The sequence below is a fragment of the Ochotona curzoniae genome, unplaced genomic scaffold, assembly GCF_017591425.1.
Source record: "Ochotona curzoniae isolate NIBS_2020 unplaced genomic scaffold, NIBS_Ocur_1.0 contig_2321, whole genome shotgun sequence".
NCBI lineage: Eukaryota > Metazoa > Chordata > Mammalia > Lagomorpha > Ochotonidae > Ochotona > Ochotona curzoniae.
The window spans coordinates 2,072,982-2,096,469 of record NW_024465421.1 but is presented as its reverse complement, the minus strand read 5'-3'; the positions used below and the strand labels follow the sequence as shown (position 1 = coordinate 2,096,469).

The following is a 23,488-nucleotide window of genomic DNA, read 5'->3' as shown; positions in this document are numbered from 1 at the left end:
CTACCATTACAGTATCAGACACAGAGGTTTCAGAGCCCGCAATCCTCTGCACCCACTTACTTGCCTGAAATTTCGCCTTTCACACCACTGGAACAGACAAGACATGGAACTAGCCTTTTCATAGAAAAACTTTTATTTTTCTTCCTGTGGTCCAAATGTACATGATAAAATATAGCAAAAACTGTGCCTCAGTGTTGCCTGAGACTATTTGAGAGTTATTGGAGTATATAACCAAGGAGAATACTGAACATAAATGGGAGACCTTCCAACCTTCACAGAGAAGCCTGTGTTTCCTACATCCCTTTCTGGCTCAGCTGTCAATTACCTGGGAATTATCTCCCTTGGAACTCACAGTGCTTTGTCACTCTCAGATGGAGCCAAGTCAAATATACCAGGGACAGGAGTCAAGGTGTCCAGTGAGAGGACAGAACCAGGCAGCTCAGACTTGGAGAAGCAGGATATTTCCAGGTTCCTAAGAACCCTGGGATCGCAGAGTTGGGTCATGGGGTGAGCACCATGGGGCATCTGTGGCTGCCAGTAGCATCCTTCTACAAGAATCCTTTGTAAAGTCTATGGACAGTAGAATTTCTAATGCCAAAATAAATAAATAAATAAAATCTCTGCATACACAGTTCATAAATAGAGTTTCCATGAATTTTATGAAGACCTCTCTTGCATATGCTTCCACTTTTGTTGGTATTGGGCTGGTGGTGTGATGTAGTGGGTAAAGCTGTCGCATGCAGCACCAGCATCTCATATGGGTGCTAATTTGAGTCCCAGCTGCTCCACTTCTGGCACAGCTCCTTGCTAATGCACCTGGGAAAGCAGCAGAGGAAGGCCCAACTGTTTGGTTGCTACACCCATATGGGAAACCCAAAAGAAGTTCCTGACTTTGGACTGTCTTAGCTCTGGCTGTTGCAGCCATTTGGGAAGTGAATCAGCACTTACTTGGTGGAAGACTTACTTGGTGGCTCATTCGCTTGTTCTCATTTTTGTGTAACTCTCTGTCTTTTCAGTAAATAAACAAATCTATAAAAACCATTTTGTTGCCACCAAAACAAGCTTTTTAAAAAACTGAACGTTTTATTTATTGCGTTTGAAACATGTTTTTAATTTTTAACATATTAACTTACAATGTAACCAAAGGCTTAATGTTTCACTAAACAGAATTCATCAACAACGAAACCAAAAAGACCATAGTCTGGTAGAAAAGTAGGCAAGGTCTAGAAATAGTCATCAATGAAAAAATGTTCGGTTTCACTCATGTCCAGTAAATTTTAAACTAGTTACAGAATCATTAAAACTATGGTAGTTTGTAATTCTTAAAATCACTTAAAACTGGACTTGTAAAAACACAGTATATGTAGCCAAAGTGATACACATTGGAATTTCGTTTTGTCTTTTTGTTTCTTAAATATCTCTATATCTATCTATCTATCCACCTACCTATCTATCTCTTTATTTTATTGTAGCGCTCATCTTTTAAGGAGAACATGTAATACTTGTTTTTCAGTGTCTGGCTTATTTCACTCAACAGGATGTCCTTCAGCTGCAAACATTTTAATGCAAATAAACTTATCTTTTCAGTTTTTAAAACACTTCATTTATTTGAAAGACAGGGTTACAGAGACAGAGAGGAAGAGAGATTTTCCTTCTGCTGGTTCACCCTCCACATGGTTGCAACGGTTTGGTGCTAGGTCAGACAGAAGCCAGGAGCCAGGAGCTTCATCTTGGTCTCCCACATAGGTGCAGAGGTCCAAGAAACTGGATTGGGAGCAAAATAGCCAGGCCTTGAATCACATCCATATAGAGTGTCCCACTCCAGTGGGCAGTTTAACTCCCTATGCTATGCCACAATGCAGGTCCCATAAACTTATCTTTTATTTTCATTTTCCATGAACTGTTTGCAGTCCTTTTTAGACTCCATGAATAGGGATCCCCTATCTGGGCTTGCACAGGGAGTAGATGATAAAGGAACTGGCTTTGGGCTCTGAAGGAGGAGTTCCCATCTGCAATTCAGGTATCTAGGAGAGGGCAGTCACTACCTTTCCCCGTGGCGCATGACAGCACACAAGTTTTACCAACATACCCAGAGTTTAATCAAGGAGGAGCTTCCTCGAAACATCTTCCATCTCCCGTCCCCTGCCCCTCCATCTTCAATGGCTTGACTATAGGGGAAATATGGGGTCAAAAATCTAACACCGGACTCTTGGAGTTCCAATTCCCATGATATCACAGACCCCATATCCTCAGAGGGCCTTTGGGCTCGTGTATGCCTCCAAGCATCAAATGCGTGCAAACAGGCCAGCACTATTTCCACTCTTCACTGTACACACTAGATGATGGAGACAGAATGGAGAAACTGCCCAAGATCAGCTGCTAGCCAGTGGCACCCAGGCTGGAAGTAGGTAGCCTGCAGTGTGAGCCAATGATCATGTTACTGGGCTACCCCTGGAGGGCTGCTTGGACTCTGAGCAGTTCCTGTATTGTTATAGTCATCATTTCAAGTGGTTTTGGGAGCAGCTCTGCCATGCGGTCAGGGGTGTGGTAGGATTCTATCTGATAGGTAAATGTGAGTTGAAGCCACATGCATAGGGGAAGGTGGTGGTGGAGGGAGAAGAGATGCACTTATAGCTCCATGCTTAGCTTTGAAGGAGTAAAACAAGCCTGTATTGCACATGCCTTCCCTTGTACCCCATTGGCCTCTATATACCAACTCCACCATCACATACCAGCCCAGGGAAGAACTGAGAAGCCTTGAAGCTTAGGACTCCTAAAGAGAGAATGAAGAGTGAGGAATGGAACTTGCTGGTCTGGAATGTCACTGCATTTCTCATCAAAGGCCTCAGCAAACAGTAAAATGACAAACAGCTCAATGAAAAATTGCACAAAGGATCTGAATGGACATTTCTCCAGGGAAGACAAACAAGTGGCTGATACTCACAGGAAAGGGTGCTGAAGATTATAAGCTACCTGGGAAATGTAAACCAGAGCAACAATAAGATGCTACTTGATACCCCTGTGGGCAGCTGAGATCAAAAGGAGAGCCAGTGGCACAAGGCTTGATGAGGATGTGGACAAACTGAAGCTCATATGATGCTAGTCAGAATGAAAAATGACACATTGTTGTACGGAGTTGGCCTGTGACCCAGCGATTCGGCCAGAGACGTGATCACAGAGGTCCCCTACTCAATGTGCATTGTTCCCAGCCATGCTATTCCTAGCAGGCAAAATGGAAGTGACCCAAGTGCCCACTGACTGATGAATGGGTGAGCAGATGTGGCACTTCCATATGAGGGAATTGAATAGTTGACAACATGCTACAGCACCGATGAACCTGGAACTCATGCTGTGACAGGCATTGTGGTGCAACAGTCAGATCGCCTTTTGGGACAGCCATGTCCCAGATCTGGAGTGCTGGCAGCTTGGCTTCTTTGTTTCTAGTAAAAATTTATTTTATTTGACAGGCAGAGTGACAGAGAGGAAGAGACAGAAACACACACACACACACACATAAATTCATAGAGCAGGGAGGAGTGGCGTGGAGAGGGAGATCCTCCTTTCACCTACTGGCTTAGACCCCAAATGGCTGCAACAGCCAGGACTGGGCCATGCCAAACCCAGGATCCCCAAACTCCATCTTTGTCTCCCATGTAAATGTGTAAGTGGCAGGGCCCAAATATTTGTGCCCTTTTTTGCTGCTTTTCTAGGTACTTTAGCAGAGAAGTGGATCAGAAATAGAGCAGCCAGTGCTCTGATATAGGATTCTGGCATCATAAACCATGGTTTAAAGCATTGCACCACACCAGCCCCTCCTCTGCTTCTGGTCCAACTTTCTGCTAATGCATCCTGGGAGCAGTGCTGGCTCAGTGCATCCTGGGAGCAAAGCAGGCTCAATGCATCTTGGGAGCAAAGCTGGCTCAATGCATCCTGGGAGCAAAGCTGGCTCAATGCATTCTGGGAGAGAACAGTGCTGGCCAAGTACTTGGGTCAACTACATAGGAGATGGGGAGGGCTTGCCTGGCTCCTGGGAGATGGGGATGGTGTCCCTGGATCCTGACTTGGGCTACTCCAGCCCTGCATATTGTGGACATTTGGAGAGTAAACCAGCAGCTGCACTATCCTTATTCTCTCTGTCTCCCTTGCAAGTTGAAGATACTTAGATGTTTTGCTAGGTGCGAGAAGCCCATCACAAAGGGCCACATGTTGTATGGCATCACTTAGACTAAATGTCCAGGCGACAAACATATAGAAACAAAGATTAGTAACTGCTTGTGGCTGGGATGCAGAGGCAGTGGCAGAAGGATGATGGGATCTGACTCATACAGACTACTACTAGTAGTTGTAGGGTATAAGTATGTAAATTAGATTGCAGTGATGGTTGCACAACTGTGAATATACTAAAAACTATGCATACTCAGGATGAAAGACCACTCGAGTATGACATATGACACTCAAGTGACCAATGTCCATCGTTTGGGAGATGTAAGGTTTTCCTGATCTGTGACAGTTTAATGTTGTCCCAAATTCTGATTCAAGAATGTCTTGTCTGAGTCAGGACACTGGAGTGGGCACTTGGGGAAGGGACATGGTGGGAGTGTCCAGGGGGAAAGGGAAGCTGTGTGAAGTGTGGTTGGAATTGCGTGACTAGGCACTGCAGACAGTACAAAGGGAGTCTGGGTCACAACTGAATGGGAGTGAAACTGAAAATGTGCTGACACCATGGGTCATTTGGGCCTAAATATCACAGCAGGGACGCTAATGTTCCAGGGCCTCCCACTCAACTCAGATTTCAGCACATCTTAGCATTTTTAGGGAGTGAGGGTACTTGTGGAGCATTGAAAATGTCCTCCTGAAGACCGTACACTACTCTTCCCAACAATGGGATCTGAGAAGGTGACCCAAGACAATGGTCATTGTTAATTAGAAAGAAGTTGGGGACAGGTTTAGCATTGGTGCACACTGCAATAGTCCAGAGCTGAGATCTGGTAGTGCGTCTCCTACAGGATCTGGAAATCATTCCTGAATCAGTTAGTTGGGGGAATGCCTAGCTGTCCAGATCCCAGTGCAATAAGGTCAACCCAGATTTGGGGACCCCTGCAAGCTGGTGTGCTCTCTCTACACAATGCATAGCTCTGCAGCCTTGACCATGATCTTTGTTTTGAGGCTCACAAACTGTACAGCATTGCCTTCCCTCTACTCCATGGTCACCATGGATGAGGAGGGAAGCAGGTTGGGACCAAGCTGCAGTGGGGCAGAATCATTAGCTGGATTGCTGCTTGAAAGGAAAGTGTTGGTAATGGTGTCTGGGCTTGCTTTCTGCTTTACATGGCTTTCCTGCTCAGGTGTATATATACCTTTGAAATCAAAACACCACACCTTGAATATTAGGGAATCTATGAAAATAGGAGAAATGCATCCTCTTGTTCTTGGGACAATGGCTTCCAGAGTGGGGTTCTCTAGAACACCCATTGGATGTACAAGAAGAAATTTTTAGTTTACACGTTATGTCGTTTTCAAATTTCTGTGTTTCTGTTCCTTGTGTATGTGTAAAATATTCAACTGGTTCTCTGCATCCGTAGGTTTGGCTTCTTTGATTGAAGCTGTATGTATTTTTAAATCACGTCTGCATTGAACACTTTCAGATTTTTTTCTAGTCATTATGCCCTAATCAATACAGTAGAACAGTGATTTACACAACATTTCCATTGTATTAGGTCTGATCCATCATCTCAAGATGATTTAAAGTATATGGGAGGACAGGCATAGGCTCTATGGCAACACTATTGCATAAAGAACTTGAGCATCTAAGGATTTCAGTATCTCTGGAGGTTTCTAGAATGAATCTTAAATGGCGTATTTCTGACCATTGTGACCTGGCTCATGTGTTTCCTTTGCCAGACCATCAACTTGGCCGAAACAATGACTTTGTTGGTGCCACCCATTTCAGTCCCCTGCCCTGACAAGTGCAATGGAGAAATTTTGAATGAATGAATAACAGTTTTCACCAAACCTCCTGAGAATCTATGGCCAGATAATTTTTTTTTACTCCTCTAACAAGGGCCCACCAAGAAACCTGCCCTAGGACTGGCCCCATCAGGAATTGGCGCTTTCCTGGTCACTGGCAGCCCTCTTGGGGGGTGGGCATGTCTCCTCCGTGCCCTGTGTGAGTAGCCCCAGCCCGGACACTTCTGCACCAGGGCAGGTCCCTCTGCTCTTCCTCCTCAGTGTCAGAGATGCACAATCAGGCCTTTGTTCCCCCATGGAGTTCCCCTGTGTATTATTCCCTGCAGTTCCCAGGTACTCGTCATTCTGTTTGCTAGGTGCTAATGGAAAGAATACATCCTGGAGACCCTTCCTTGGGGCACTCATAGCTGATCTGGATATATGGCGGAGGGAGCTCTCTTTGCTTTTGTGTGTGTGTGTACAGTTGGAGGCCAAGTGGAGCATCCATGCTCTCTGGAATACTCCTAGGTAGCAACCTTCATTGACCCGAGAGACAATGCCAAGACCCCCAAAGCATTCAGTTGCTTTCTGTAATGTCTTCACTTCTGGATCACAGAGCCATCCTTTGACTGTTGGACACCACCCACCAGCTCATCATTGTTGTCCATAGGAAACTTAGGCCTCTGACCCTGGGGTCAGATCCACTGGGCATCCTAGGGGCATGAGCTCGCATGCTGCCCCAGCCTCTGGGGAACCCTTCCCTGTTGCCCTCACTCAACTCTGGTTGCCATGCAGAAAAGAGGCTCCAGCCACGCACCGGGGCTGGAAGATCAAGGCCGTGGTTGTGGATCACTGAGGGCCCATGGGCTGTTACTGTTTGGCCCTCTTGCAGCACCTACTGAGCTCTCATGTGAGGCAGAAGTTGGAGTTCAGACTCCGCCTCTTAGTTGTGGCATTTTGAACAACTTGCTCCACCTTCCTGACCCTCACATTCTTCTAATGTGGGGATTTAGTGATATTGTTGGTGTTTGGTGGACACTGGCCTCTCTGAGAAGGAGAGAAGGGTAGTCTGAGGAAAGGGAGGAGGGAGAGAAGGGAAGACCAAAAAAAGAAAAGAAAAACCAGAGTGGCTCTGAGTTGGTGCCCACTGCAGTGGATATCCGCAATGCAGAATACAGAGTGGGAAGCCAGTGTCCCTGCCACCTGAGACAGACCCTCAGGACAGCCGATGCTGAGCCCCACACACCACCCTGAGACAGACCCTCAGGACAGCCTGTGCTGAGCCGGATACACCACTGTCTTCCTCTTGGTGAAAAGGTTCGATCTCAGAGCCTGTGTTGTGGCACAGCAGCTTAAACGGCTGCTGGTGACACCTGTGTCCCATAGGAATGCCAATTTGAGTCCTGGCTGCTTTTCTTCCTCCCCAGTTCCCTGACAGTGGGCCTAGAGAAGGCAGTGGAGGATGGCTCAGGTGTTTGGGCTCCTGACATCTATGTGGGAGATCTGAATGGAGTTCCTAGCTCCTGGCTTTGGCTTGACCTGGTGCTGGATATTTTGGCCAGTTAGGAAGTAAATCAATAGAAGGAAGCGCTCTCTCTCCCCTTCCTCTCTCTCTGTCTTGCACAGGCTCTGCCCAGTTCTTGTTCTCTCTTACCTCCACTCCTGAGCACACAATTGAGCCCTCTCCTGAGTTCTCCCATACCTTGGACCTTGAAGCCTTGATCTGAGCAGCAGCCAGTGTTAGCTCAAGGATATGGGTCCCTGCTGCTCACATAGGAGGCCCCAGTTCCAGGCTCTGAGTCTTGGCCTGGTCAAGCGAGCCCTGGATGTCGCAAGCATTTGCAGAGAGAACTAGTGGGTTGGAACTCTCTCAAAATAAATAAAATGAGAAGTCATGTTCCCAAGTCACTCTTCCTAGCAGGGTGTGTAAATCCTGTTAGGGCATACTACACTATGATGACACATCAATCCTGACACCTAAAATGCTATTTCTCACCCTTGCTGAGCTGGCTCATCTGAACTGTGGTGTCCAGACTAGAGGGTTAGGTGTTGGTGGCCTGAGGAACTGACCATCTCTCTGTGCCCCCAGGTGTGGCTCTGTGGGGGCAGCATGGAGGTCCTGCCCTGCTCACGGGTGGCCCACATCGAGCGCAAGAAGAAGCCCTACAACAGCAACATCGGTTTCTACACCAAGAGGAATGCTCTCCGAGTGGCAGAGGTCTGGATGGATGACTACAAATCGCACGTATACATCGCATGGAACCTGCCCCTGGAGGTAGGGCCCAGCAGCCTTCCCAGGCACCCTTACCGCTTGGCGGTCACATAAGCCCCCAGAAAGATGCTCATGTTTGGAAACCCGTGAGTAGGTTTGGGGGAGTTTATGGGTCCTCAGATGCTGGCACAGTAGAGATTCCATGAACCACTTGCAAAAAGAGCTTGCTTCTGCTCATCTAGCTGCCCTGCTCCTCAGCCTGTGTGGTGCCCAGAGGTTCTTGCCCAGAGTGGTTGGCATGAGACCCCTCATGCATTCTCACTGAGCCCTCCCGTGCCCTGTGACACATGCCCCCACTTTCAAGCCTTGTCCTTTTGTGTCACCTTTTCATTCTGTTCGGAAAGTCCCCGTGGTCCTCAGACCCTCCAGGAGCATTGCACGGTGAATGTGCTCTAGCCTGGTTTGCATCCTGGCTCTGTCACTTCTTGTCCTGAGTTTAGCCAGACCCTCTCATCTTGTGCACACCTTTTCTTCCTGTGCCATAAAATGGGGGTCATAGCAGCCCCCCCCCCCGACTTCTCAGAGCAATGGTGAGAGCTAAATCAGCTAGCCATGCACGGGGTATGCTCACAATACCACATGGCACAGAATGTGATGGGCTTCCTCCATGGCCTGGGGATGAGACCTGTGAGCACAGCCATAGCACCCATGGGGATCTGAGCCGTGCCCTGGGAGATCCACCTGAGAGAGTTCACAGTGGAGAGATGGCAGCCTCTTGTGTTTCAGGAGGCTCAAGCCCACCAGTTGAAATATGGCTCAATACGTGCAAGATGGAGGGGTTAAGAGGATACAGGTATGTGGGTCATTGTTACAGTGTTGGAAACATCTTCTCAAGGATTCAAACATCCCTATGGTCCGCCTAGCATTTTGTAACGGTGAAGCTGTGAGTGCTTATATGGAGATGGAAAGTACCCTTACTACAAGGGTTCCTTCAATGGGGAAAGAGGGACGTTTTTATGCTGACGATCATTTGGATGTTTCTATCATCAATTATGGACCTTACAAAGTGATCAACCTAACAATCATCCTGTTCGAGTTCTCTTGAATTTCAAGTTGCACCTGTAGTTGGCTTGGTAGGACCAGATAAAATGATTTCACAGGCCTTATATGGTACACAAGCTGGATGTTTTCCACACCTGAGTTGGGGGGAAGGGGCTCATGGAATGCCCATGTTGGTGCAAATACTTTGAAAACCATACATAAATTTCTCACTATTATGTATTTTTCACAATCTTTTCAGAGTATTTCCAGGTATCCTACATACTTGATAAAGTCCTGATTTGCAATATCTCATGACCTAAGAGCTATCAACCTCAGTTTCCTCATCTGTAAGACATTGATTTTTGTTTTCAATCTGCCAGGGCTCCTGCACAGATAAAGTGAGGCTCAGGAGAGAGCCTAGCAGATATGAAGTGCTCGCCATGCGCAGGCTTAATGTGAACAGGCAGGGTTTCCATTTTACAGATGAGGAAACCAAAGCTTCATGAGGTTCAAGGTGCCCTGTTAAGGCCACAGACACGCCACATGGGCAAGGATGTGACTTCTCATCTCCACTGGACTGCCACACAGAGCTGTAAAGGCAGGAGGAACTTGCAGACATGGCTTTGGGATCTGTAATGCCGATGTAACCCAGGCTGAATTTGTGCAATTCTTCTGATGCTAGCCTAGTGATCGATCCACGGCAGGTGCTCCCCTGGTTCTCAGGAGCAATTTCAAGATGTTGAGGAGAGAATGGGAATGGCACAGGATTCTGAGCCCTTCCTGTACAGGTAAAGCTCCTGCGGGGAGCCAGCCAGAAGCTCAGAAAGTTTCAGAATTTGAAGCATTCTGGAGTTTTGATTTTCAGAATGGGAGTGTTCAACCAATAACGTTTACACAAATACACCAACATCCCTCCAAAATTTAAATTTATTAGGAAAAATCGATTGAGCCATTACTACAGGGTGCTTCTAAAAATTTATGAAAAATAGAATTAAAAGAGACACTTCATTTTGGGAGCAAACACAATTGAAACTCGTGCATAGCTTTTTCATAATTTGTTGCTTTCCATGAGCTTTTCTGAATCCTCCCTTGTGTTCTAGGTACATGATACATTCTTGATCTGCTGTATCTCATTTAATTGTCATAACAGTCTCAATAGTATGACTCATCCCACGCCTTTCCAATAAGGCATACTCAACTTATGTGTATTACGATATTTCCCTATACACTTGTGCCTATGATCAAATTAGGCAATGGAAGAGGTTGCCAATAATCACTGATAATGAAATCATAGCAGTGTACTGTAACAAACATTATTTAAAATTTATAAATGGTTTGTTTCTGGAATTTTCCACGTGAGGGTTTGTGACTCATGGTGGGCCTCGGGTAACTGAAATGAGGAAGGAAACGTGAAACTGTGGGTGCAGGGCACTCGTCTTACGGCTCCTTATTGCCAGTGGAAACATACAATGCTTCTGGCCATTTTTGTTAGCCTTGCTGGGTATCTTCCGACAAAGCATCGGTTGCTCAGGCCTGCCTTCGAGTTTTGGTTAAGTTTGACACATAAAGGAAACTTCCTTTAAGATCTCTGCATGGCTGCCCAAGAGATGTTCCTGAACTGATTCAACAAATGCTACCTGGCTGCCCCTCGGAACAGCACCGGCTCCCAGGGTGCAATAAATCATGGCCATCTTGTGGCCGCATCCGAGGAGTGGTACTTCAGAGACATTTTATTTCTCGCTCTGGGCTCCCAGCAGCCAGCCGTCGCAGGTTTGTTTCTGCAAAAGCACAGTGAATTATTCATTAGGACATCATTACGAGCTTTGCGCTGGAAAATTATTTTCCCTTCTGCTTATAATGAACTTCACAAAGGGCCAACACAGGGCAAAATCACACATGGAGAGAACAGGAAGGCAAGGGGTGGCTCGCTCTAGGCATCTATTCTTGTGTCTTTTTCAAATAATTCCTCTAATAATTGCCTCTGATCCATTACTGAAGACACGTGGGAAAGGAGGAGCTGGGCGTGTAGGTCGTCAGCTTCTGCCTGTCCCAGGAGCCTATTTGGTGAGGCTGGAGCTAATCCGGGTGCTGCAGGTTCCTGACCTCTTAAGGGAAGAGGATGCCCTAGCCAGGTCTGCATGATCCAGGGATATCCTAACTGCTTCTCCTTGCCAATGAGCACATGAGGCTTAAGATCTCTTGGTGGGTTGGTCCCGAGACCTATGGCCACTGCTTGAAGCCCAAGCATCCCCTATGGGTGACAGTTCTAGTCCCAGCTGCTCTGCTTCAAAAGCAGCTCCCTACCAATGTACCTGGGAAAGCAACATAAGCTGGGTCAAATGCCTGGGCCCCTGCCACCCACACAGGAGATCCAGAGAAAGCTCCTGGATCCTGCCTTTAGTCTAGCCAAGCCCAGGTTGTTGTAGCCATCTGGGGAGTGAACCAGGAGATGGACTCTCTCTCTCCTTTTTTCTCTGTTATTATGACTTGCAAATAAAATAATAATAATATAAATCTTTAAAAAAAGATATTCTGGCAGAGAGTGACCCTGTTTGGTTGGAGCTCCACAGTCAGTGATGCCCACATGCTTCTCTCTTGTTTCAGAATCCAGGGATTGATATAGGTGACGTCTCCGAAAGAAGAGCACTGAGGAAGAGCTTGAAATGTAAGAACTTCCAGTGGTACCTGGACCACGTATACCCGGAAATGAGAAGATACAACAACACCATTGCGTATGGGGAGGTAACGTCCACCGGGCTTGCCTGCCCTTTGGGAGTGCTGTTGGATGTGCAGTAGGTTTAGTTGCTATGGGAAAATGGCATCACTTATTCATTCACTCATTCATTTGTTCATCCATTCAGTGAGTGCCTGGGGGAAGTTCCAGGCTCTGGCAGCAAGCTCTTCAGCTGGTGGTGGCAGACACTAAAGTGTCATAAATGCTAGGACAGAGTCAGGGACGAAAGGCTATGGCAGGCTGCTCTGGGCAGTACTGGGTGATGTGCTCTGATGCAGGCATGTGGACTCCGAGGTCCACTGAGACCTGGCTGTGCGGCCATGGAGCACGAAGCTGGGGATACAGAGAAGCAGGGATTGGCGCCTCCATGAGTTAGTATTCGGCTGAAGGCAGTTATTGAAGGACAGATGGACATTCATAGACTGTGTATGAGATACATCCCCTTTCTGACCAAACAAATCATGTTTTTTTTTTTTTTGGCTTTGTTGAAACTATCATACATATGCATTGCAGAGCATTTTGGAAATAACAATAATATCCATGAATATTTATGGGGGGCTTTCAATATGCCAGGCACCATTCTGAGCATTTTTTCACATACGAAAGTATTTCACCTTTCCCTTATGACATAGCAGCATCATCTCCATTGTGTTGATAAGAAAAAGCCAAGAAGACTCCAAAAGCGCTCAAGTGACCTAAGGTCATGTAGCTTCTAAGTGGAGAAGCTGGGGTCAGAGGTAGCCATTGTGACGTCAGAGGTAGGATGTAGTTATTGATGGATGTTCTTTACTGTGTATGCATGAGTGTGCATACACACACACACACACACACACACACACACACATTTACCAATACCACTGTACACACACCGCCATTTGCAAATACCATGCTGTCTACCAGGCTGGCTAATATGAAATTTTAGTAAGATTCGGAGAGTATTTTCCATGTCATTAACACATTTGTCAGCACTGCTCATATCTGCCTGTAGTTCTACCCGTGTGCGTTCTGTAACTTGTGAAAGAATGAGGACCTTTGTGTTTGCTTCCGTTGTTTTTAGGTGTTTATGTATTTGTGAAGCAGAGAGACAGCGAGCTCCCGTTGGTTGCCTCATTCTGTCATTGCCTGCAATGGCTTCGACTAGAGTGGACTAAGGCTGAGGGCTGAATCCTAGTCTCACCCATGTGTGACTGGAACGCAGCCACCTGCTGTTTTACCACTGCCTCCCATGGTGTGTGTTAGCACCCCAATACTTTTGTACTACACGTGAATGTCTTAATGGGCGGGTCAGATGCTTGCCTTGATTTCTACTTTTAAAATATCGTAAATACTCCTGCCGAGGGTGTTATAGAGAAGCACCATGCATCTACTTGTGTTACTTCCTTGGCATTACCGATCAGAGGTGTCCTGGGTAACACCCCGTCAGGCCAGGTAGCAGGAAGCTGGCTTGCTCTCACCCCGGCAGAAGCACCTGCTCACTGCAGAATTCAGTTCTCATCCCAGGGCCACCTGAGGCTCCCTCTAGCTGCCAGGCTGAAGCCAAGAAGACTCTCTTTAACTTGGAGTGTTTACACTTTTCTACCAAAGTGGATTTGCTGCCCTTTCTGCCACACACAATGAACATCATTAAGACTTGCCGTGGGGAGCCTTCCCAGCTGAAATTTGGAAAGGGCTGCCTGTCTCCTGCAGGGAGAGGCTCAATGGTGGTGAGAGTCCTGGTGTGCCCTGGAGCCAATGTGCTGGATGTGGATCCTGTCACCAGCTGTGTGGCTGTGCCTAGCTTCTGGTCCCTCCCTCATAACATAAAGGAAATGGAAATACCGAACCTATGGGATTACTGGTAGGACAGATGATACCCGCTGTGTAAAAGTTGCAGAGCAGTATCTGGCACCATTAATAATAATAATAATTATTAATAATAATAATAATATCATTTGAAAAGGTGGAGAGAGATCTGACACCTACTGATTTACTCCTCAGATTCCCTCTATATCCAGGGCGTGGCTACACCAAAACGAAGAACTCAAAACTCAGCTCTGGATTTCCCATGTGGGTCACAGGGATTCAAGAGCTTGAGTCATCCTCTCTTGCTCCGTAGTGTGTGTGTGTTAGCAGGAAGCTGGATTGGAAGCACAGTAATCAGGACTTGATCCAGGCACTCAAACACGCATTGTGAAGATCCCAAGTGGCCACCCGGTGGTCATACCAAACGCCTACCTCAGCAATAGTTATGTCTACCTCAACTTGGCCTCTTTAGAATAAAAGTATTTGTGTGTGTATCTGGTCATCAAAGTCAGGTCCAAAATAAACGCCGCTGTATCGGAAATGATGGAGAGAGAGTGGACAGTTCCTCAAACTGCTCATCACGTTGGGGGAGAAGTCAATTGGCATCGTAACAGCTCACCGTATTGCTGAGTAGACCACAGCATTCGAAGAGAAGAGAAACAATGAAAGGACTGCACAGACAGAGATCAGTGTGTTATCTGAATGGGGAAGGGCTTTCTAAGAATGAAAGTCATGGAAGGTAGCACGATGGGCTTGAGCTCAGAAACAGTAAATTAATCTGGAATCAACCAGGTAAGGAAATGAGAGGCTAGCGTGAGAGCAGGCATGTTGTGAATCCTACACATGCATGGATAATGCCATTGTGACCATTACTGTGTAGTGAGCTCAGGAGACTGATTTTTCATTCAAAAAAGGCTTGACTAGCAAAAATCAAACATCTCCTAAAAAGGAACAGGCAAAGTGCAAGGAGGGTTATTTACACAACGGATGACACAGACGGTTGGAAAACACATCAGATATTTAAATGTATGACATAATCAGAAATTTAAAAATATTGAATAAACATCGAGGCAGCCTTTTTGCTCCTCTTGACGACCAAAATCAAGATTCATTTTAGGCATGTGTGTTAGTCCTTTACAAGCAAGGTCTTAATAGTATGAAAAATCACATATCCTCCAGTGAGAGCGTGAATGGAAACCAGCTTTTCAAAAAGCAATTTGAGCTACATATATTAAAACAGCTTAATAACAGTCATATTTTTTTCCTCCACTCTCATCCTAAGGCAAATAATCTGAAATAGGGACAAAGATTTGAGAGTAAAATTGTCCCTCGCTCAGTGACTTTTTTTTTTTGGCAGCAAAAATGATTGCAGTTAACTATAAGTTTAGTTAAATAAAATAGATCCACAGTTTAAAATATTTTAAGGCCTGCAAACATGGTGTGTATGGTTTCAGTGACATGCAGAAATATCGAGACTATAATGCTTTAGAGGCAAGAGAGCAATCAAATCACACTTGTGACTCTGTTACCACGGAAGCCAAGTGAGAGAAAAGATACGAGGGCTGCAGGCTCTTTGGGGGTTGTCTGTCTTGTTCTTCTGATGTTATGAATTGTAGAAAACTAGTTATTAAAAGAAAAAAGATGCCCATGGGAAGATGCAGAAGACGGCCAGGACTGCTATGAACAACTGCACAGAGCTGTGCCCGGCACAGTTCCAGGAGTTGTCATCCACCTTGTTCATTATATACAACCATGCTTTGGTCTTGGGCATAATGTAGAGATCACGTTTTTGTTTGTTTGAATATCCGTATGTTTTAGAAATTAAAAACTTAGTAGACCCAATCTCTGCAAAGTAGAAAAAGATGGAAACAAGATCTTAATGCCACTGCCAATTCCTAGATATATCCCCGAAGGCCATTTTCCCTTGGTTTTGTCTGTCTAACAGTACTGTTTGTATTACCATACCTTTGTAGTATGCTCTGAAGTCAGGCGTTGTGATTCCTCCAGCTTCATTTTTATTGCAGGGTATCACTTTTTTTCTATTCTGGGTCTTTTGTAATTCCACATGAACTTTAGCATTGCTTCTTCTTATTTCATAAAGAATGTCATTGGTGCTTTGCTAGGGATCACATTGAATCTATAGATTGCTTTAGGCCGTAGAGACATTTTAATAATTTTGATTCTCCAGATCCCTGAGCAAGGAATAAATATCTTTTGATTGGGGTGGGAATATCCTTAATGCTTGATATGAACATGGTGTGTCCATCTTTTTTAGTGCACAGTCCTGTTTCAGAGTCTTTGAGTCAGTGGATATTTCTGGGTTTTGTGTTTGTTGATTTCCCTAATCCCTTGTTCTTGTTTCCAAAAAGGTTTCTAAGCATGTGGATTATGTAGTATATCTACATATACAACATATATATAATGTGTATCTATAGATAGATAGATAGATTCCCCCTTTATTCTCATACATACATACCAAGACACTCATAATTGTCTGATACCTTGGTGGGCGACAAACTTTCAATATGTCTTTGAAAAAATTCATGGAAAATATGAATTAAAAAAAAAAAGCCTGCATAGATATAAAAGTACTTGTGCACCAGGGCTAGTGTTGTGCCACTCCAAGAAACGCCATTGCCTGTGATGCCAGCATCCCATAGGAGGCACCAGTTCAAGGCCCAGCTGCTCCACTTCCTGTATAACTGCTTCTCAATGTGCCTAGGCAAACAGCCAAAGATGGCCCAAGTGCATCGCGCCCTGCACCCACATGGCAGACCCAGATAGCATTGTGGGTTTCTGTTTTAACCTAGTCCCGCCTTATCTGTTGAAGCCATTTGGAAAGGGAAGCAGAGATAGAAGATTATGCTCTTTGTCCCGCTCCCATTTCTCTCTGTAACTCTGCTTTTCAAACAAATACATCTTTAAAAATGTATTTTTAACCCCAAACCAATTCCATTTTTCAAAGGCCTTTTGAACTATTCTCATACTGTTTTTTTATTTCCCCTTAGGCATACATACCTATGATGTTCAATTTGTAATTTAGCAGAGAATAGCAACAATAATGAAATAGGATGGTTCTAATATGATAGTGCAATAAAAGTTGTTTCTTCTGGAATTTCCCATTTAGTCACTTCAGACCATGGCTGACCTTGAGTCCCTGAAACCACTGTTTGGGATGAGGTTGGGGGAAACCACAGAGTCTTGTTCTTAATTGCATTGTGATTATCTCTCATGTGAAAGAATCTTGGGGTGGACATTTGGCCTCCAATAAGATGCTGGTTAAGATACTCACGTCTCACAGTCAAGTGCTAGTGTTCAATTCTTCGCTTTGGCATCTGACCTCTTCCTGCCACTGCGAACTCTGAAAAGAAGCAGTAATAGACAAGTAGCTGGGCTGCTGCCATTCATGCTAGCCACCAAGTCAAATTCTTGGCTTCTAGTTTGGAGTGAGTTCATCGAGGAGATAAATGGACAAATCTCAAAATGAGGAGTGTTTGACATAAAATATTCCAATGTACTGTTAATGGCAAGCCTATAAAAACATCTTTGCTCTCAAAATGCATACTTTTTATTAATGGTGAAACCTGGTGTGCATGAATTAGTATGAATTAGTTCAAAGCTCCCAGCTGGCAGCTTGCTAGCATGTTTTCAGAATACTAAGGTATTCACACCCTTTCATACTTTAGACCCAGTTCTTGGACTTCATTTTAAGACCATGTGTAGACCAGGTTTTATACATCAAGTTGTTTATCACAGCCTGTACTAAATAAAATTAAATTGTCCAAACATTGGGGGGGGGGAGCAAAGTAATTTTGTGAAAAGATGTTGAACGATTTTTATCTTCTACATTTTTCTAGATGTTTTCACAGGATGTGTAATCCTTAAGAAAATAATAAGAATTTTTAAATCTTATGTAAAAGATACTCACTTACCTGACCCTTGATACAACTTGGTTGCCTGAGTTCCTTCCTTTTTATTTGCCCCGGACAATTTGTTTGTCATGGGGAATGGTGTCTGGACGAAAGCATATGTGTGAAGAACAACAACCCTTACCTTTTTCTTCTTTTAATTTTCATTTTTTAGAAATGATTTCATGATACAGTTTCATAGACAACCTTACCTTTTTATAATTCATGGAGTTCACGGGCTGTTGGTTGTTGGGGGAGGAGGAAGAAAGCCAAGATAGAGCCACCGTGAAAGGATCTGGAGGAGATCCGGTTTCACACTTAACCATGAGAAGCACCTGGCTCCTGGCTCGTCTTGTATCAATCAGCTCTTCTCCACTCCCCCAACAAGAACCTGAGAGGAGTGAAGAAGGTTTATTTCAGCTTGTCCCCCTGGAGGGTCATGATCAGAGGTCTGATGAGGACAGAGACAGGGAGCACAGCACGGTCATTTTCTACATGGTCTCTCCTACGGCCACCAGGATTGGGTCATAAAGGCTGCCTTCACAGCCACATCAGATCAGAACATCCTCCAACACCCTTATAGGCTTTACCTCCATCCTCAGTCTATTAACATAAGACACTGGGGCTCAAGCCTCCAAAACAAAGTCATTCAGAGGACATCCATGGTGTTATCCAAACCATCACCAGCATTCCAGTATGTTTCCTGCACAGATGCCTTCTGGGCACCTAGGAGAGTACTTGACACAGCATGGGTTATACATAAATCTTACTGGAGCTTTTTGCAATGCTTTCCCCACCCCAAAAAAAGCCTGTTTGCTTTCTCATACCTCCATACTATAGCTAACAAGCTGACCTAGAATTCCCAGGATTCCTGACATCCGTGTTGGTGCTGAGGGTCACACAGGATTTATCCAGACATGTCAGCTCCCACCTCTTGCCTCTCTGAGATTCTTTTAAATTTACCATCTGTGTGACCAGTGTTTCCATGTTCAAAGCTTCCCTGAGAGTCTCTGATATGCTAAAAGAGGAGCTTGGAGGGTTGGAGGCAGGGCACCCAGGACACAAGCAGGTAGCCAGCCCCCATGCCACCCACTCAAGGACTTTATTTTTGGTGGTGACCTCTTGGACTTGAGACTTGTCCCTACCTTGAGGTGTCTTGTAGACTCCCCAGTATGAAGTCAGAACCAAGGCATGGTGGGACTCTGGCTGGTTGAAGAGGGGAATCTTCAGGAGCTGAGCTCTGATGGGTGATGTCTGGTCTCTGTCTGCAGCTTCGCAACAACAAGGCAAAAGACGTGTGCTTGGACCAGGGGCCACTGGAGAACCACACAGCAATACTCTACCCATGCCACGGCTGGGGACCACAGGTAGGAACCCAACGCCAACCTAGAAGGGAGGAAAGTCAACAGCCCATGGGTGGAGGTGGCGCTTGTAGGATTTCTGGAAATTTCTATTGCCCTCTACTTAGTTAACCATTATGAGATCTTATGGAGAAGGTGAGAGGTGTTCTGTTTGTTTCTCTGAAGAAATCAAAGAAATGGTTCATGAGTGGTGGCTTCTGCTCAGATGTTAAGAAAACCTGTGTGCCTATTTCATCATGAAAGGAAAATGTGACAAAGTTCACAGTCATTTGCTAATGTGTAAACCAAAAGTGTATGTGCATATATGCTCTCATTGCAACTACTGTATGTGCTTACCACCTGTGGGAAAGAGAACTTGAGTGCCATTCCCATCTTGGAAGACCAACCATCACTGGGTAGATTGTGAGCAAGACCCAGATCATAAGTGCTGCCTAGAGGGGAGCTTTCACATGAGCTTTTAAAGAATTCCAGACATTTCTGGAAAGGGGCAACATGGTTAACAAGCAAGTGAGAAAAGAGCTTTGATCATGAATTTCCTATGGTTACTTTATACTATCCAGGGGGCCTCTGTGTGTGTGTGTGTGTTTGTGTTTGTATCTGTCCACAAAGACCTTTGCATAAAACTTTGCAAGATTTGCAGAAAATACATAAAAAATGATGCTGGACTTGCCGTTCTCGTTTTATTTTTAAATATTCACTTTATGTATTTGAAAGACACTGTTATATATAGAGAAAAGAGAGATGGAGATAGACTCCTCTGTTTGCTGGTTCACTCCATGAATGGCCTCAACAGCCAGGGCTGGGACAGACTGAAGCCAGGAGTCAATAACTTCTTCCAAATCTCCTGTATGGGTGGAAGAGCCCAAGCTTTTGGGCCCTCTTGCTCTGCTTTCACAGGTATCTAGCAGGGAGCTGTATCAGAATAGGACAAAAACCAGTGCCCACATGGGATGCCATCATTACAGATGGCAACTTCACCCACTAACCATGACACAAAGTCCAGATCTGTATCTTTACCAAAGGTCCTCCATGAGGAAACAAGGAGTTAGTGTGCCAAGCAATGTGGGTAGTGAGTATCTTCATTTAATCAGTCAGTCACTGAACAAGTAGGATGCTACTTCTAACAGTTGTGGGAAAGAAACATCAAAAGATAAGGTTGGGTTGGTGCCAACATTTTTGAAACCACGCATGCCCAGGATCTTCCAAAGTTTGTGGAAATATGCACTATGGAAAAGAAATGCGTGAGGCTCATTTTTCTACACCAAAATAACCTGATCCTGATTTTTTTCCTTATATTTCTGGAGTTTTGTGAAGTGCCTTATCCATCTTGATCCTGTGTTGGGAATGCTCATTACAGCCACAGACAGGCACATGGCAAGAGACCATAGCCCCCCCCCCCCATTGCCAGCTGAAGATGGGGAAAAGGCAGGACTCAACAGTAAATGCAGCTCTGAATGCTGGGAGAAGAAAGATGACATGAGTTTGACTGGGACTCAGGATGGACGATGGCACGGAGTGCTGAGGTACAATAAGGCGAAAGAGATGGAGAAGCAGATGGTGAAAGACCCAGCAAGATGTGCTCCTAGGCACAAAGCACCTGTGCCCAGTCAACTCCTGGGAACTGCCCCTGCATTTCTGGACCAAGACGCCCATTGTGGAGCCTTAGCTTTGGCATTTTGAATGGGTTCCTAGGTGATGGTGATGATGCAGCGTGGAGCTGGCTGAATTAGGAATTGGTCCTGAGACTATGAGGGGCCACTTGGAGTTCAGGAGGAAACGAGATGTTTAGAATGGTTCTAGGCAACCAAGGGTTGGTGGAGGGTGGCGGAGTGCCTGTGAGATTGTATCTTACAATAGAAAAATTGGAAAATGTCACCTACTTGGCTAGTGTTGGCACAGACAGGCGCAGAGAGGCATGGAGACAAGTGGTATTGGACAAGGAGGGCCTGAAGCAAGGCCATTCAATGGGAAGGGGGCAGTACCTAGCTCACCTCCACACATACTGTTTTCCTGTGACATACACAGATTCCCACCCAAGAGGCTGGAGTCCGAGTGCTGAGCTTAGTGCATTCCTTTCCTGTTCTACCTTTTGCTGTACTTGAGCACCATTTTGAAAAATGCCAGAAACCAAAATTAATGAGAGTACTTCACTTCCAGGCTTCCTCTGCCACTCTCGTGAATATTTCACACACCGTCAGAGCATTTACTAACTGTGACATGATAGAGATTGGGACATAGAGATATGTGCCTGATAGAAAAAAAATGGTCGTAGTGGCTACGATGCTGCATGGGACACCTGAGTTCTATATCACACTGCTCGGGTTTGAGCTCTGCTTCAGCTTCCAATCCCAGCTCCCTGCTAGTGTGCACAGCCTGGAAGGCTGCAGTTGGCGGCTCTAATAGTTAGGTTCCCACTACCTACATGAGGGCTCCAGGTTAAATTCCCACCTCCTGGCATGTGTTTAACTCAGCCCCAGCTGTTGCAGCAATTTGGTGAGCGAACCAACAAATGGGCAATCTCCCCACACCTACTCCCCATCTTCCTCCCTGCCTCCTCCCTCCATATTTCCTTCTCTCTCTCTTTCTCTTTTTCCTTCTCACTCTTTCTTTTCTTCTCTCTCTTTCTGTATCTCTGATTTTTAAAAAATTTATCAAAAGAACTGACCTAAGGAAGCTTCCTTCTCATGTGAATGAGAACAGAAAGCGGCAAGTGTCCCCCGGGACTCACAGGCTCCCCTCCAGGACTCTCTGCAGTTGTTCTCTGCTTTGGATATCTCCGGGGATGGTTTTATGAGCCATTCATGAAGCTTTCTCAGCTCAGCATGAGAACAGAACTTGAGAATGGCCATTAACTGCCTCCTGTGGCCCTGTGGGCACCTCTTCCATGCATCCTCTGCCCTCTCCCTCAGATCCCTACCCATTGGCCACCTACTAGAACATTGCAGCAGGATTGCCCAGATGTCCACACCGCCGCTGACCATACACATGGTCAGTGTTTACCAGGGTCCTTCACCTTGAAGTTGGCCAGCTGCCCATTCCTCCCTAAGCAGGAGACATTCACCCAGATCCTTGCTTCCTGGGAGCTTCACAGCAAAGCCTGCGCTTTTGTTAGGAAATTACTGAAATTCCCTCTTGCTGCTTCCACCTGCGTGCACAGCTTTTCCAAATGAATGCACCTGCCACGTAGCTGATGATGGGAGGACAACCCCAATTAGGCTTCTCACCGCTCCCCCAACTCCAGGACGAACAGCTTTAAGTGGGCCCTGGCTGACTTCCATCAACACATTCCTTCAAGTGGATCAAATGTTGTTTTCTGTGCCACTTCACGTTCTGAATTAGAGGGGGTCCTTGGCTGGGCTTGGCAGCTGCCAGGCTATTCCTATACCCACTCATCAAGGCTCCCTCCCTCCGCAAACCTGCTCCCTCTGGCACAGACTCCTGCTGACTGCCAGGCACGTGCCTTGGAACCTTTTTAAATGGCTTCACCAAGTTCTGTGGGCACAGAGAGGCGGCATCAGAGCTTCTCCAGCCAAGCAAATCCCAGGAGAAGTGACTGCTGTTCCATGGACATTGTCCGCTTAATGAATGGACTTTTCGTTGTAATTTATCATCAAACAGCAATTAAACAGATAAAGTTGGCACGGGGGTGGGGTGAGGCATTTCCTGTCTTGTAGCATGTACGCATTTGTGAGATGGAAACAGTGCCCAGCCACTCCAAAATCTACCCACTCCAAAATGTCTGTTAGGAAGCTCACTATGAACTATGGCTTTGTCTGAGTATAAATTTGAATTAGACAAACACCAGCTTCTTTTTGGATCTGAAGCTTTCTTTTCAAATAGAATGTCAAAGATGTGAGCACAACTTGAAGTGCCAGTTCATATATATGTGGAACAAAGCGGCCTTTCTTTAATATCCATGCATTTATCTATGAGAAAGAATGACAAAGTGGGAAAGATACACACACACGAGCTGGCTAGGGAGAGAGGGAGTTTCCATCAGCTAGTTCACTTCCCAAATAGCTGGAACTGACCCACACCAAAAATAGGGATCCAAAATTCTACCTGAGTCTCCCTTGTGGATGACAGAGACCAAAGTTCCTGGGTCAAGTTCTGTTGCCTTCCAAGACTTATTGACAGAAGCTGGGTTGAAAGCAGAGCAGCTAGTACTCAAACAAGCACTCTGATACAGGATACTGACTTTGCAACTGGCAGCTTAACTGCTGCACCATAGAGTAAGTGGTCTTCTGGATGGAGAACCACAGATCCCCACTTCAGCAGCTTGTTCTGCTTTCCTGGCCCATATATGGGCTGGTCCCCACACTGGAGCAGCTGAAGCAAGACCCCAGCAGCTTTGGTTGCCTTTCTTTAATATCCATGGAGTGAGCCCCTCTGACTGCCAGACATTTACTGCTGCTGCTGCCTCTTCCAGCCCAGCCTCACAGCTTCCCAGCCCCAACTTCTGATTTCCTGGATAGATTAAGTTATGGCAAGGTAGGGTGGGCAT

General features: G+C 45.6%; 1 protein-coding gene across 1 annotated transcript in view; it reads left to right on the top strand.

Annotated features, from left to right (window-relative positions):
• GALNT17 (polypeptide N-acetylgalactosaminyltransferase 17) overlaps positions 1-23,488 on the top strand; it is a 440,387-nt gene that overhangs the window by 400,477 nt on the left and 16,422 nt on the right. Inside the window, exons 7-9 of the mRNA XM_040973781.1 lie at positions 8,036-8,221; positions 11,804-11,941; positions 18,895-18,990. Of these exons, the coding sequence (XP_040829715.1) occupies positions 8,036-8,221; positions 11,804-11,941; positions 18,895-18,990 (420 nt within the window). The remainder of the gene's footprint in view (positions 1-8,035; positions 8,222-11,803; positions 11,942-18,894; positions 18,991-23,488) is intronic.